This window comes from Maudiozyma barnettii (genome assembly GCF_903064755.1).
Source record: "Maudiozyma barnettii strain CLIB 1767 genome assembly, contig: KABA2_08, whole genome shotgun sequence".
Taxonomy (NCBI): Eukaryota; Fungi; Ascomycota; class Saccharomycetes; order Saccharomycetales; family Saccharomycetaceae; genus Maudiozyma; species Maudiozyma barnettii.
The window spans coordinates 24,846-40,803 of NW_024545245.1; the positions used below are offsets into that span (position 1 = coordinate 24,846).

General features: G+C 33.1%; 6 protein-coding genes and 1 non-coding gene across 7 annotated transcripts, besides 1 other annotated feature; 3 read left to right on the plus strand and 4 right to left on the minus strand.

Annotated features, from left to right (window-relative positions):
* Positions 1-31: 31 nt before the first annotated feature.
* On the minus strand, positions 32-1,825 carry SNU71 (Snu71p; the record flags this gene model as incomplete). The annotated part of the gene is made up of 1 exon (XM_041551885.1): positions 32-1,825. The coding sequence occupies one exon, from the start codon at positions 1,823-1,825 to the stop codon at positions 32-34; it is 1,794 nt and encodes a 597-aa protein (XP_041407819.1).
* Positions 1,826-2,250: 425 nt separating this feature from the next.
* Positions 2,251-4,110: a sequence feature (KABA2_08S00374).
* A 1,278-nt stretch (positions 4,111-5,388) lies between these two features.
* On the plus strand, positions 5,389-6,612 carry MID2 (Mid2p; the record flags this gene model as incomplete). Its single annotated transcript, XM_041551886.1, has 1 exon — positions 5,389-6,612. One exon carries the CDS (start codon positions 5,389-5,391, stop codon positions 6,610-6,612), a length of 1,224 nt encoding a protein of 407 aa, XP_041407820.1.
* A 751-nt stretch (positions 6,613-7,363) lies between these two features.
* KABA2_08S00418 (uncharacterized protein) lies at positions 7,364-7,906 on the minus strand (the record flags this gene model as incomplete). The annotated part of the gene is made up of 1 exon (XM_041551887.1): positions 7,364-7,906. The coding sequence occupies one exon, from the start codon at positions 7,904-7,906 to the stop codon at positions 7,364-7,366; it is 543 nt and encodes a 180-aa protein (XP_041407821.1).
* Positions 7,907-10,657: 2,751 nt separating this feature from the next.
* Positions 10,658-10,729, plus strand: KABA2_08S00440. The gene has a single exon. It is a non-coding gene; the product is annotated as a tRNA-Asp (tRNA).
* A 451-nt stretch (positions 10,730-11,180) lies between these two features.
* On the minus strand, positions 11,181-12,485 carry NMA1 (nicotinamide-nucleotide adenylyltransferase NMA1; the record flags this gene model as incomplete). The annotated part of the gene is made up of 1 exon (XM_041551888.1): positions 11,181-12,485. The coding sequence occupies one exon, from the start codon at positions 12,483-12,485 to the stop codon at positions 11,181-11,183; it is 1,305 nt and encodes a 434-aa protein (XP_041407822.1).
* A 1,661-nt stretch (positions 12,486-14,146) lies between these two features.
* Positions 14,147-14,635, plus strand: NKP2 (Nkp2p; the record flags this gene model as incomplete). The annotated part of the gene is made up of 1 exon (XM_041551889.1): positions 14,147-14,635. One exon carries the CDS (start codon positions 14,147-14,149, stop codon positions 14,633-14,635), a length of 489 nt encoding a protein of 162 aa, XP_041407823.1.
* Positions 14,632-15,785, minus strand: TAD3 (Tad3p; the record flags this gene model as incomplete). Its single annotated transcript, XM_041551890.1, has 3 exons — positions 14,632-15,460; positions 15,554-15,605; positions 15,677-15,785. 3 exons carry the CDS (start codon positions 15,783-15,785, stop codon positions 14,632-14,634), a joined length of 990 nt encoding a protein of 329 aa, XP_041407824.1.
* Between the last annotated feature and the right edge of the window lie 173 nt (positions 15,786-15,958).

The following is a 15,958-nucleotide window of genomic DNA, read 5'->3' on the forward strand; positions in this document are numbered from 1 at the left end:
TGTATACATTCAAATGAAATAATGCAAATATCTACTTGATAAATTCTTTTCTTTTCCAAATATTATTCACCATTACAATAGCATCCTCATCAAAAGTTTCTTTTAGGTCATCTAAGAGAACTTGTCTGCTCCGATGCTCCGAAATATTTTCAAAAATATAATCCACTAATTCATCCTCATAAACACCCAAGTATTCCTTTACCAGCTCATCAACATATTTAGATGTTCTTAATTCATCGAGACGTTTTGATAAATCATTTCCAGTAAAAGGTAGAATATCAGCAACCTCCATATTTGAGTTAGGTTCACCTATTTGTTCGCTGCTATCAATTTCATTTTCTGCAATTTCTATTTCTTCTGGTTTATCTTTAACAGAATTATCAATTGCCTTATTAAATGCAAATTTAATATTAATGATAGTACTATCTTCCTCTTCTGCATTTCCACCGACAGATTTGGATTCTTCATTTGAGGTGGCAGCCTTTGTCGCTGTAGAAACAGGCATGTTCACATTATCGCCGACCTTCTCTCTATCTTCCTTATCATCTTGTTCTTCCAACTCTTTAAATGATCTATGGTTATCATATAACTCGTCACTACCAAGGTTGGAAATTTCCTTTTTATTCAATGATTTGTTTTCCATTAAATATTTTTCGTAGTTATTGGCTTTTTGTAAATCAGAGTAATTTTTACGAAGCTCAGGTTCTATTTTCCTGTTCAACACGATTAGAAGCTCCTCATACCTTTTTTCAGCTTCTTGTTTTTCATGTTCAACGATTTCTTCAAAATCATCAATTAGAATATCTTCATTATCATCCTTTTCATCCTTTCTTTTAATATCGGTTACAGTATTGTTCATCTTTATTTTATCAAACATTTTCATCATATGTGACCTCTGTCTTTCTCTTTCATTGTAAATTTCTTGACGATTTTTCTCCTTTTCAATTGTAACCACTCTCGTTCTAAACTCGATAATATCTTTACACAACTGATCCAATGCATCCCGAGGAATATCGTTTAAAGTATTCAGATCTATCTGATACTCACTGGATATTTCATTACCACCGTCGTTTTCCATATTGCTGGGGTTTACATTAGCCTCCTTTATTAAAACAGATAACTTTTCACGATCTTCACCACTCACAAAAAATTCAGATATGCTATTTTTTTTAAGTTCCTCCTCAATATATGTCTTAACGTTCGAATCATATTTAACCTTTAATATGTCTGAAAATAGATCGCTTAAAAATAACACAACTTGTGGATATATCACTAAATCGACATTAAAACGAACAAAAATCGTTTGTTCTGAAATAGCTGTTGAAAAAATATGACTCCAGGATTCAATAAGTTGATGTTTTATAAACTTTTCACGTTGGGAGTCCGTAAGATGATCAAGAGTGAGTTCCATTACGTGAGCTAGAAATTTATCAATGCTTGTTTTGTTTAGACTCGACTTAAACCCAGCTATAGAAATCGTATGTAATTGTTGCTTCAAAGATATTGGAAGAAACTGTTTTATGGGTTGGTATTTCAAATCCGATTTAGATTCGTTCTTATTCTTTTCTGATTGTTGACCGGGTTTGATGGTAGACTTTGTTATCTCAGAACCTTTGGAACCAGAGTCTATTAAACCTCCAGGCATATTTACATCATCATTTATGGAATTCACTTTATTTTTATCTATGATTTTTTGCAATGAATTCTCTAGTTTCTGCAAATCTGCTTTTAGTATTGGAATATACCCTGCCAATTCTGTATCACTCCTCCAATCTGGTTGAGAAACCAAGAATTTCTGGGGGCACACAAATATTACGTTCTCCATCTTTAAGAACTGTATGTCTAATAATGTGAATCCAAATATATATATATATATAGATCTATTCTGGTCCAGGTTCCTGAGATTTTGATGAAGTCCCCGTAGTATGAACTTGTCATCTGTTAATATACTTCTTGAAATAATTTAATTATCTATTTCAGTTTGGAAATCATAAAGTACGAGGTAAAGCAAGGCGTGTTTATCTGTCCGCTCGAGCATAAATTTAGCTTTGTAAAGGAAATGATAGAGAAAGGGACACAGAGAGAACAATAAATTCCAATCAGAACAGGAAGAAAAAGACTTGAAGGGGTGAAATATATAGTTACCAATTGTTGAATATCATATCATCTTTAGATCATATAGATCTATTATTTTCTGTGTTTCTAAGTAAATAATTCGATATATATTGAACGTTATTCGAAAAAGGAGATATGTCTGACGTTGAAGTGTTATTGACGGTCGGTAAGCTGGACGCCTCGTTGGCGCTGTTAACTACCAAGAATCATCATGTCATTGAATTTCCAACTATGTTGCTACCAGAGAATGTTAAAGCTGGCTCGATTGTTAAGTTGAATATTTCCCAAAATGATGAAGAAGAGAAGAAAGAAAGAACGAAATTTCAACAAATCCAAGAGACCATTCTTGAAAAATATGGTACTCACAAACCTAAGGCACCAGTTTTGAAAGTAGTAAATGTCACACAAACAAGTTGTGTCTTAGAATGGGGTCAGCTGGAACTGGGATCTGCCAGATTAAAATCGTTGATTCTATATAGACAAGGTATTCGTTCCACAGTTATCCCTAATCCATTCAAAGTTACTACAACTAAGATATCAGGTTTATCAGTGGACACCCAATATACTTTCCAACTTCGGTTGATTACCACATCTGGTCAATATTGGTCCGAAGTGATTGAATTACATACTCATAAGATGACAGATATGTCTGGTATTACAGTATGTTTGGGTCCTCTTGAGGATAATCTAAATATTACAGAGACTCAAATTAAAGATTGCTTGGAAAATGTAGGTGCAAGACCATTACAAAATCACGTTGCCATCGACACTACTCACTTCATTTGTAACGATTTAGATAATGATAAGGATGAAGATTTATTGAGAGCAAAGAAAAATAACATCCCTATTGTAAGGCCCGAATGGATTAGAGCTTGTGAAGTTGAGAAGAGAATTGTGAGTGTCAGAGGGTTTTATTTGGATGCAGACCAATCTATATTGAAATCTTATACTTTCCCACCCGCCGGTGCGAGAAAGATCAATGAGCAGGTTACAATTGAAGAGCCAGTTGCAGAAGAACCAATTGCTACTGAAGAACCAATTGCTACTGAAGAACCAATTGCTACTGAAGAACCAATTGCTACTGAAGAACCAATTGCTACTGAAGAACCAATTGCTACTGAAGAACCAATTGCTACTGAAGAACCAATTGCTACTGAAGAACCAATTGCTACTGAAGAACCAATTGCTACTGAAGAACCAATTGCTACTGAAGAACCAATTGCTACTGAAGAACCAATTGCTACTGAAGAACCAATTGCTACTGAAGAACCAATTGCTACTGAAGAACCAATTGCTACTGAAGAACCAATTGCTACTGAAGAACCAATTGCTACTGAAGAACCAATTGCTACTGAAGAACCAATTGCTACNGAAGAACCAATTATGGAAGAACCTGTTGTTACTGAACCTGCCACTGAGGAAGAACCAATTATGGAAGAACCTGTTGTTACTGAACCTGCCACTGAGGAAGAACCAATTATGGAAGAACCTGTTGTTACTGAACCTGCCACTGAGGAAGAGCCAATTACAGAAGAGCCAGTTGTTGTCGAGCCTACTGCTGAGGAACCTATTACCGAGGAGCCAACTACAGTTGCGGAACCAGCTATTGAGCAGCTTACAGTCGAGGAACCGATTACCGATGAGCTTGTTACAAAGGAAGAGCCAGTTATTGAAGAGCCAACAGAGATCGAGGAACCTGTAGTTGAGGAATCAAATACAGAAGAGCCAGTTACAACTGAAGAAGTCAACCCAGACGAGCCTGCTACAGTTGATGATAAAATTACAGAATCCACAGACTCAACAGTAGAGGAAAACAAGAATAACGACGGCGACGCCAACGATGATGACGGTGACGACTTTGGCGAGGAACAGGCCCCAAGTGAAACCGCATCCACTGAGGACGCTCCAGCCATCAACACAACGTCCACCACCGGCAGCAACAATAAGAAGAACAAGAAGAAGAACAATAAAAAGAAGAACAAGAAGCGTAAGTAAACTGTAACGATGTAAATAAAAGCTTTATAATGTATTTATATGTAACATCACCAGTATGCAATATATCTCTCTGTGTACAGGAATCAAAATCCGGTTCTCCATCTCCCCTGGCAACCCTAGGTCCCAGCCCTACTTCCCATCGAGAGCCTCAAAGAAACCAAACCCAGAGCAAAACGAGGCGAAAAGAGGCTTTCGCACCAAGAGAAGAATCTATTTTTAAAAATTGCCATTGAATTCCCAGTCGCAGCAGAGAGCGAGAGCGAGAAACGCGAGACGCCAAAAAACGTACAAAATTTTTCAAAAATTATTTATAACTGGCGGTGGATTTGAGCAATGTCCACAGAATGTACCGTACAACTAAAGCAACTACTCTCTGTGTTCATTTACTTGATCGAGTTAAATTTAGTGGCAAGCACTATGCCCGGAGAAGAAAGAGAGTCTATCAATTTATTTTTCACTTTCAGTCTCAGTCTCAGTTTCAGTTTCAGCTTTTCGATGATCGCAGAGCATAGAGGATGTTGATGAAGTTGTTGATGTTGATGTTGATGGGGGAGGTTGAAGGTTGGGTCGAACACATACAGTGCTCCCTTCTACTGGCGTTGCGTACCGTTCAACGGTGATCCTTGCTTCTCCATTTTTGATCTCTTTCCCTCTGTCTGTCTGTCTATCCATATTTGTAGGCTTGAAGTAACACCCGGTTGGTACCTCTTTTCTTGATTGCTTTCCTCATCCTCTCTCACACCGACAACAACACACTTGAATCAAATTGTTACGCTGAAGATAGACAGATCTCTCACACCGACAACAGAAACTAGTCAAAGTTATTAGTTGTTATAACGCTTTCATTTCATCTCTGTTTCAAGAAAAAAATTTCAATAGAAAGAAAGGTCCAGGATTATTCACTCTTTTTTCTTTGTCGTTTTTTTTTATCTTTTTTTTATCTTCCATTTTACAGAGAATCTTATATATCGTCGATATTTCAAAATCAGATCATCAAGATTTTATTATTCATCTATTAACTCTTTGTTATCTCTTTTTTAAAAAAAAAAAAATTAGTTTGATTTGATTTTCTACATATAATACAATTAATTGAGTTACTAGATATAATTATAATAATATTAATAAGTGATACATTATTTTATTTTATTTGGTCTTCTACAACATTTATTGACTCCTAACCGTTCTGCTTCATCTCTACTTATCACAACTTTTCGTCTCCTTCATCTAATAAAAGACATATTTATATAGTACTTTCCATTAAGTTATCGTATTATAATAATGCTACCGTCTCTAATAATACCTTTTCTTCTTTTATCAGCATATACCCCAAGAGTATGGTCACAAGATGTTGTAGCTGATGGTGATAATAATTCAAATAATAATAATAATAATAATAATAATAATTCTACCGTTGAAGATACAGGTCTATTATCGTCCTCTTCTTCGGCATCATCATCATTATCATCATTATCACCTTCTTCTGCTCTAGATTCGAGTTTGGATGGATCCTATTCAAGTTCTACTGAAAGTAGTCCCCTCTCTAGTCTTTCTGAATCACAAACTTCCTCATTTCTTTCATCCTCTTTATCCTCGTTATCCTCAAGTGCTGCTACTTTCATTGTATCATCCAGTTCTACTCGTAATCAAAACTTACCTTCAATGATGAGTAACTCTTCCACTCGTGCATCCTCTTCCACATCTTCATCAGCACTATCATCCTCTAGCGACAGCTCCATACGTTCCTCTTCTCCTGCTTCATCAGATTCCACTTCTTCCTCCACATCACCCTCTTCGTCATCATCCTCTACCACTTCGTCGTCGTCTTCCTCTTCAAGAATAACATCTTCTTCATCCTCTGATACAAATGATTATGGTAGCACAGTAACAAGTATTATACATGGTAAGACTATTCTTTCGAACCATTATACGACAGTCACATATTCATCTACCGCCACCGCAGGTTCAAAGAATACTGATCATAATAAAGGTCTTTCAAAAAAAAATAAAAATATTGTCATTGGTTGTGTAGTCGGTATCGGTGTGCCTTTAATCATAGGTATTTTGGTTATCCTCTACTTATTCTGTATTAGATCTAAAAAGACAGACTTCATTGACTCTAATGGTAATGTTGTCACGGCATATCGTACTAATAAAGTTACTAAAGCTTGGCATAATATGATAGGTAAGAATCAAGATGATGACGACTATGAAACTAATGAACCATTAGGAACGTTAGCTCATGATAATGATATCGACGACGACGATGAAGCGGTACGTGGATTGTCACATCAGTTACGTAATAATGATTTGGATATGACTCATAGTAATAGTAGTGGTAGTGGAAACTCTTTAGATTCAACATCGAGGAACAATAAAAACAATTTGAATATGGATGGCTCATTATCGGGATCGAATAATGTTACTAGGTCCAATGATTTGCTACTAAACGAAGATAGATATTATGATGAAGATGGGAATGAACTTAATGCAAAAATGTATTGATCATCCATCTCCCGTTTTTTTCTTGGTCCCATTTTTAATTTTTTTCTCACTTTAGTCTAAAACTTATTTGCATTATTATTATTATCATCATCATCATCATCATTATTCAAAAAAAAACTCATAAAACATACGTTCGCATTCTCATTAATTCTATTAAACAATAATTCAATCTATTTTCTTCAAAAATAAAGATTAAAAAAACACTATATATATAAAGGTATTCCGATAAATATTATTTTTTTCAAAATTAAGTAAAATTATAAGAATAAAAATATGTATTTTAATTCTCTTTCAGTATAATTATTTACTATTGTATTTTGAATATGTATAATAATGTATCTTCATTATTATGAATCCTTTAATTAGTAGAGCGCTATTAGTAATTATTTGGAACTTTTCCAATGTTTTATCATTAGACAGTGAAAGAAAGAAAATGTTTTCATTATAATTGATGTGTGTGTAGATAATGTTATGATTATATATAGGATGTGGTATTTCTAATAAAGAAAAAAGATTAACATAAAATAAAATAAAGACATTCAAATTAACTTCGAAGTGATCTCAAACATTAACTCACTGCGTGTTCTAAATTGACTGAAACTCTTGTGTTTTCACGAGACAATTGACTTGCAGAAAAATTATTGTGTAACTCACTAAGTTTATCGATAATAATTGAACCTAATGTTCCGTATTTAGCATAAGCATTGGCTACTTTTTTAGTATAACCTTTATCTTCCTTACTGTTCAATTTTTATCTTAATTCACTGCCCATACTCTTAAATGATACTTTATGTGGTTTGGTAATCAGTTCTAGACCAACTGGGGTAATACAGACACGTTCTCTAACTCCAGGTAAGATATTACTACCTAATTTGTCAATTTGAACAGAAACACATCTAAGTCCATCCTGCGTAATCTCATATTTGAAAATATCACCAAATGAACCCATTTTTTTAATAGTATTCTTAAACAAGGGAGTCTCGTAATCCCCCAGTTTGGAACTAAGTTCATCGCCGATCTTAGTGAATAAATCTCCAACAGAGCCACCTTCTGGTAATGAATTATCCATACCAACAAGTATGTTTAACATTAAACTTGAAATAAAGGCCAAAGTATTAAAAATACATGACCCAGGGGCAAACCCACTCAATGGAGCAGCAGAACAGGTAATAAATGTACTCGTTAAAGTAATAATATTTAGTAGAATATTTAAATCGATTTCTGTATAATCGACAGCAGCAGCATTAAACAACAAATTGTTTTCGACAAAAGACGAATTAATAGAAATTTTCATATTAAGAATAGACGTTTTAGTATACTTATTTTAGTATAGTTTTTCAAGAAAATTTTTATGTTGCTTAAAGATATAACTTATGAATGGAGTACTTTGAAATATCCCTTCCATTTTTAGACCAAAAAAATACATATTTAGAAACTAATATCTATCGTAACTTTTGATAATGATAGTAGGTAAAAAATAGTTATATAACTTTGTACAATGAAACTTTTTTCCTAGTACCATTAGACAAAAACAGGTAGTATATTTCACCTTACTCCCATAGGAATCTCTTACGTTCCAGCGGAATCACCTATATAACTCAACCTTATGATGCAATGGGTAAGTGCAAATCGAATTCTGTATTATTGGAAAAAAGGAAAGGGTAAAACTAAATTTATTTAGTGAAATCATATACATTATCTAAATAAACAAAAATATTTTACTTTGTGACTAGTATGTTTACTTCCTTTTTACTGTGTTCTGCAAGAGAGTAACCGTAGCAATTGGCTTGTTCATCTTGGCAAAATAAAACTTCAGAAGGTATTTCTTTCAAGACAATATCTAGTTTAAAAGTTGTTTTGCTAAAACTCGAAACAGTACCAGATTCTTGTAACTTTTCATACTTATTCGTATTGTTCTAGGGTACTGTTTAACGCAACTAGGTAATCTTGAGTCGTTCCAAGAGGTATTGAATGAATTTCAATTTTAGTCAAGTAAAACATCGTCGCCCTCCTTTCATGCGGCCGTACCGAAAAAAGAGGTGACAGATGAGGTAAAGCTGGAATGTCACATAAAGCTGTGCAATGTGATTGTTGGATAATAATCAAAAAGGGTATTAAAGATGTGGGAATTTTACATACATTCGACATTTTCGTAGAATGACTCAGGTAGTTTGCAGTTACACGAACAGCCAGAAGGTGAAAGCAAGAAAACTATAATACAGAAGTAGCATATTGTAGTAAAAAACCCAATGGGTAATAATACTCTACTAATCAAGGTAACTGAGCTGAAGCAGGCATAGTAGAGTTAGTTCTAGTTTCATTCATTTTATATAGTGGCAGGTAGAGACATGTAGGTATTAGCTTGACAATGTATGTTAAGAAAGCAAAGTGCATATGTTATACTTTTCGTTTATTTGTAAGTGATTATTTATTTTCTCAACAATCAGTTTTTCTAATTCTTTCTTAACAAGATATTACCTAATTATTACGTAATCTTTCATTCTTATTAAGACATTTTAGATATCTTGATTCCACATAATTTCTGTCAATTATCGTATTATAAAATGTCCGAAATTAATTCAAATAATGATGGGAAAATTGAATATTAGACATCTTCTATTTAACTGAACAAATTTTATTATATTACAAAATCAACTTATAGTCGTCTGATTTTTTATATCTTATATAAAAATATATAAAGTATGACAGAAATTATGTGAAATCAAGATATCTAAGATGTCCTAATAAGAAATAAACATTTTATTAGGTAATAGTCGTTTAGGCCATAATCGTTTAGAAAATAAGTTCATTACTTATCGATCGTTTAACCAACAATCGTTTAGGTAACAAATCAATTACTTGACAATCGTTTAGGTAATCAGTTTACTACTTAACAATCGTTTAGGAAACAATCGTTTAGGTAATAAGAAGAAACGAAACTTCGATAAAATAAATGATATATAAAGACAGAGAATTCTGAACTTACATTCTGAGTTAGATTCTATTCGTTCTATAAATTATATATAATATAAAAAATCACTTACAAATATAAGAGAAAGATAACAATTATATTTTGCTTACCTAACATTAAAACTTAAGCTACACCATTCACCTCTATACCTAACACCTTTAATAATGAACGAATATAAGTCTAACCACAGTATGTCTGCTTCAGCTCAAAATGGAACAATATTTCATTTATGAATATAATTGTTTCCATAATTTACTTTATATATTTTTATAGAAGATATAAAAAGATCAGACGACTATAAGTTGATTTTGTAATATAATAAAATTTGTTCAGTTAAATAGAAGATGTCTAATTTACAATTTTCCCATCAGAATTATTAAGTAAAAACCATTATTACCTAATTTTTACATAATGAAATTATTAGGTAATAAATTACTAATTAATGGTGTAGAGAATCTGAGATAGAGTGTTTGCCTCTATTAGTCTCTTCAAGCTTTACTTTATTTAATTCGGACATTTTTTAATACGATAATCGATCAGTCTCTTTATATTATATATAATTTATAGAACAAATAGAATCTAACTTCGAATGCAAGTTCAGAATTCTTTGTCTTTATATATTTTTTATTCTAATCTCAATTGAGGTTCGAATTATGTTTGTTTCATAATGCGATTAACTTTGTTTCATGTTGCCACATATTTTGTTTCATATTTTAACACGCTTCATAATAACTGTGCTTAAAGGTATTTCTTTACCTATTGAAATTAAGTGTTGTGCATATTACTCTTAATTTCTGACAAATGGGAATGTTATTGCCTAATTATTACGTAATTCTTCATTCTTATTTGGACATTTTAGATATCTCAATTCCACATAATTTCTGTCAAATTCTACTTATATTAGCTACCTTCTCCTTCAGATAGGTTAAGCTAATGTTAGCCTTTTTAGTACTACCGCTACATTTCAACAAGTTCCACGAATAATTCTAGAAACAGTACAAAACTGGAATGTAAAATTTAAAATGTAGTTAATATCAAGTATCTAACTATTTTGCAACAAATTCAATAAAAAAGTCCGTGATAGTTTAATGGTCAGAATGGGCGCTTGTCGCGTGCCAGATCGGGGTTCAATTCCCCGTCGCGGAGATTTCATTTTTTGAATTTTTATTTTCTGAGACTTGCAGTTTGAAACTGTCCAGGTATATGACATATATTTTATCAAAATGTAATCAAAAATTATGTTTAAGATGAACCTTTCCAAACGATAGTTTTATCTAGAGGCAAATGTTTGTTCCTAAAATGATTATACTTTACCAATTGAACTGTTACTCAACCTTTATTTAACTTAAATATACTGAACAGTTATATTTAAAATATCATAACTAAGGAATATATCATTATAAAATAATTTCTGTTATTTATATTAAATGAAAAGTAATTATAAACAAAAAAATAAAAAAAGATTTAAAAAAAAAAACTACTAAAATATAACTTTCTAAATTTGCCATTAATGTGTTCATTCCACTAAAAGACAAAATAAAATAATAAGAGATGTGTAAACAAATGACACAATAAACCAAACCCTTATCATGATTGCTTACTCTTTTCCACCCATAACTTGCTTGACAGGCTCAGTCTGGTTAATGTACAATTTATGTTCTTGGATGTATCTAATGACCGAATTTGGTAACAAATACTGGACGGACATACCTCTTCTAATAAACAAACGAACTTTTGTGGAAGAAATATCATTATAAATTAATTGCTTGATCACCAGGACATTCCTTCTATGTTCATACATAATATCATGTGATAGGAGGAAGGAACGAACATCAGAACCTGTACGTTCTACAATTAAACAACCGTAGTTACCTAGAATGTGGTGCAAATCCGCATCGGCCCAAACGTTTGGTTCACCCATGGATTCAATCAAATCACCACCAGCCAACAACATAATCTTACAACCCATTTTTTCACCAGATGCTGTGGAAACACCACCACGTTTAACGTTTATTTCGTGGTTGAAATGGTCTAATACTTTAGCCGTTCTTGTATATGTTGGTTGGAGGGATTCCCATGCATCAACCATTAACCATGAAGATGTCCTTTCACAAGCTAACTCACACATTCTTACTCTATGGTATGCCGGAGCTAGACCGGGTTTCTGATAAGTATCATTCACCGGAGAGAAATAACCACCAACAACTTCGAATCTCGTTTGTTCGTTGATGGCATCCAGAGCCATTTCGAACATTCTTAAATGCAGATATGTAATAGGAGAGAATGAACCACACGCTACAATTACTAAAGGTAGTTTATTTGGGTCTTTAAGACCTGTAGAGAATCTGTGTGTTGGGAATTCGTAGTCATCAAAGTCTCTTGCTTGTCTTACAATTCCATGAGGTACTTCCTCTAAGTCAGCAATTTGATATTTCTTGACACCAATATCTATGGCTTTTAGTTGTTCGTTTAGAGCTTCATCGATTGTTCTACTATCACTCCTTCCTGTATTATTATTGTTATTGTTATTATTATTCGTGTTACTGCTACTACTACTTTCATCTGTGTCTTCTTCTGCAGAGGACACATCTGCAGACAGCGGTTGGAAATCCGAAGGATTTAATGGTATATGTTGTGAACGGTGGCTGCCCCTTGTACCAGTTCCCCCAGAGGAATTCTTGCGACTGGTATGGTGTTTATGATGATGTTTGCTAGACGATTTTTTGTGGTTTTTCTTGATACTGTCGAGATTAAATGGTGCATCTATAGAGCCATTATAATCGGCCAACACATATGGAACTATTGGATCGGAATTAGGAATAGTAGATTGAGGATCAGTTGGTGGGGAAAGTTCCTCATTAGGTGAAGGAGGTTTAAAATCTGGAGCTCTTGTAGGGTCCATATTGTCGTATTTTGTTTGGGTTTATGTGCCTAATCGAAAGGAAAAAAATATCAACAAGACAACGATAAATAATGAAAATAGTTAATCTGAGGAATAAAAAAATACTAAAGTATCGTCCAGTCTTTTCAATTGTTCTCTTTAAAATGAAATGAAATCCAAAACAAAAGTAGAAAATATCGCGAAGAATTAATCAAACTCCAATATATATATTTTATATCAAAGTATATTGTATTGTTTTCAATATTGTTTGAAGATAAGCACTTTGTAAACTGAGCAAGTACCGAAAATTATTTAATCAGAAAAATGTGACGTTGAAAATAAAATGACGCACGCAGGAGCAATTAATCATTCACAAGTTGAGCATCTATTAATTCATCGAAATATAAGTTATGTTTGTAATGAAAGTAAAAAGAGATACCATCTATATATATATAACTACAATATGTTTATAATTATGCGCAAGGCTTATAAAAGACGGTTGATATCGGAGGATGACGACTGTTCGAGGAAAGTTGAATAGACAGACCAAGAACCCGGTGTGTCTAATTTCATGAGAAACATAAGTTCCTTCTGGATTGTAGCGTAATTCAAGAAAAAAACATTCAACGTCGTCTTTGTTTATCCTTCTAATGGAAAAATCTCTCTGCCTGTGGGCAACTTGGTTAGTTTTTTCCTTCCGCGAGCTTCCTTGAGTGTTTGTGTAACACCGTTCTTAAAATACCGCCCGCACGGGAGGATTGGCACAACTAGCTCACCCTACCCCAAACCAACCGACTATGACGATGGAGAGGAAAATAAGATCAGGCGCACAAACCACATACATACCCATAAACGTATGTTACAGATGATATGAATTCAGGTTCATTCAAGTTACATAACATTCCGGATTTTATGTGATAGAGAAAAGAGCTTAGGTGAGGCAATCACGAGATTTATTGCCTTTCATATATCTCACATGAACGTCAACACTGAATAAAATGATGTACAGTACAGTAAAAGATCAAACAAGGTATTATCTGAAATAAAATTTAAAATATGATTCCATCAAGAAAGATTCTAAGTAAGTTGATAAAAAAATTTCTGTCTAAAGCTCCAAATAAATTAAATATTTTTGTAGTCATTTATTTGTCCTATTCTTGGTGGTAATGTAATTCATGGTTCAAAATTTTAAGCTACTGAAGAACGCCAAGTTTTCCGTCACTATATCATTCAACGTTCTTGGTAATCTTAAACTCTTCCACCAAATTTTTACTGTAGTAATGTACTAAAAATGACGACTACAGGGAAATGTCTCATTCGATTACTTTGCTTAATTTTGTATATATGCAAAACCTATAAAGGTTTAAAAATATTCTGTTTAAAATACAAAATACAAAAGCAGTATCATAAGGATTAAGCACTCAATTAACAACAACAAAAAATGAGATTAATGAAGTTACATAAATAGCACGTGATATAATTTTAGATTTTCTAAAACTAATTTATTATTTAAAATTTAAACTTGTTTACGCTTACCGAAGATTGAAAACATTATCAATAGTAGTTAAAATTATTTATAATATATTTTCAAAGTTTTACGCGAATCTATATATATTTAAAAATGATTCTTTAAACTTGTGTCATTAGTTCAAAAATACACATATGAAAGCAACCAATACAAGATGGAGACCAGTAACCCTTTAGAGAATTTCTTAAAGAATTGGTTGACGACCAATATATTATCCTTTGATGATTTCAAAAGTGCCATTAGAGGAGATTCCAGATTTAAAGGAATTTCAGATGAAGATTTAAGAGAAATTTACGCGTTATATAAAGCAAGAGACGATACATATGGGAATAATTTAACCAGGCGTGTTGAAAGTTCACTTGAACCACTAAGGCAAACTAGCCTAGAAGATCTGGAACAAAATCAGTCCGATAATTCATATTCTTTAGAGGACATGATTATTGGGTTGTATAATGTTGGAGCTCTCTTGGAGACAAGAACTAACGTTATAAACAAAAGGATGAAGGAAGAAATAGATGTACTTAAGAGATTTGATGATGCTACAATTTTGCAATCAAGTTCGGCGCCGTCAAATAATAATATATTACAAATGCTAGATAATTATAGAGGTATTCTTGAAAAATTGGACGATATGAGTACTTAGCAACAAGTTGTTTGACTAATTTCAGGTAATTTAAATCTCTCTCCTACCCATTGAAAGACCTCATAACTTGAATTTAGTAACTTGTGTTGATGCATACAGTACCCATCACCACTTTCAGGTTTGAGAGACCCAGTGATTGTCATTGGCTCTATAAAAACACAACGTTTGATCCTGGAGTGGATGAGGGCCATCGAACACATTGAACATGGTTCATGGGTTGTATAAACGTCAAAATCAAGACAGAGATATCCATCCGTATGGTCGGTATTAATTACATTCTTTTTTTCTTTCAATCTTTGGGAGACTGCGTTAATTCCTACTCGAATGCTATGATCCAAGGGGGACGATCCATGTTCTGCCCTTTTATCATATGCATAGACACAGTTTGTAGGGTCATTTGGGTCAACAAAAGCTGTAACAATAGGGTATCCATTACCATTTTCATGTTGTTCGTGAGATAATTTATGTATTTTCTGTAGTATATCTTCAATAAATGGCATGTCGAATGTATAATCATTCAGAATTTGATCATTGGGGTTTCCTCGCCAGACAAGCGGCCAATATTCTTCTGACCACTGCAGCATGAGTTCTTTAGTAGGAGGACTTTCTTTGGGTATTTTATGTCTCGAAGATAAGTTACTGTATGTTAGTTGTTTTCTATGCTCGAGCAAGATAGATTGAACTGAATCTTTGTCTTCGAAAAGTTCAACACTGCCAATCACAACAACCAAGGAAGGCAAATTATCATTACTAGTTTTTTTTTTGATCCTCTTTATATGAAGCATCGAGATAGGGTCTTCCTTTTGCGTTTTAGAACGTATTAAACTATATTTACGGTGAAATAGTTAGTATTAGATAAGTAAGAACAATATTATATTTTCCTGGTTTTCTAATTCATAAACTTTTTAATATACATACTCTAAAACATATTTTGAATCCTTGGGATTGATTTCGATTGTCCAAACATTTACTTTATAGATTATGGTGGGGTTAGTACTCTATCATTGTGCGCCAAAAAGACATAGAATTTTCAGTACATACTTAGGTTTGGTGTGCTCGTAGTCCTTGAATTTTTTATTTGTTGCAGCTTATTTTCAACGATACACTTCTTGAAGTCGATTTTCAATAGATTCAAGGCTTTCTTGACCATTATTCTGATGAACGTTGATGCTGAATATATAAGTCACCCTGTGATATATAAAAACTATAATTTTGATTGTGTTTTATATTATTAGAATGGCCCTTTCTTATATTATTCGTAGAAGACGAAGCTCATCGCGAAAAAAAAAACTAGTATAAAGAAAAAACGTGAACTTTTTATCT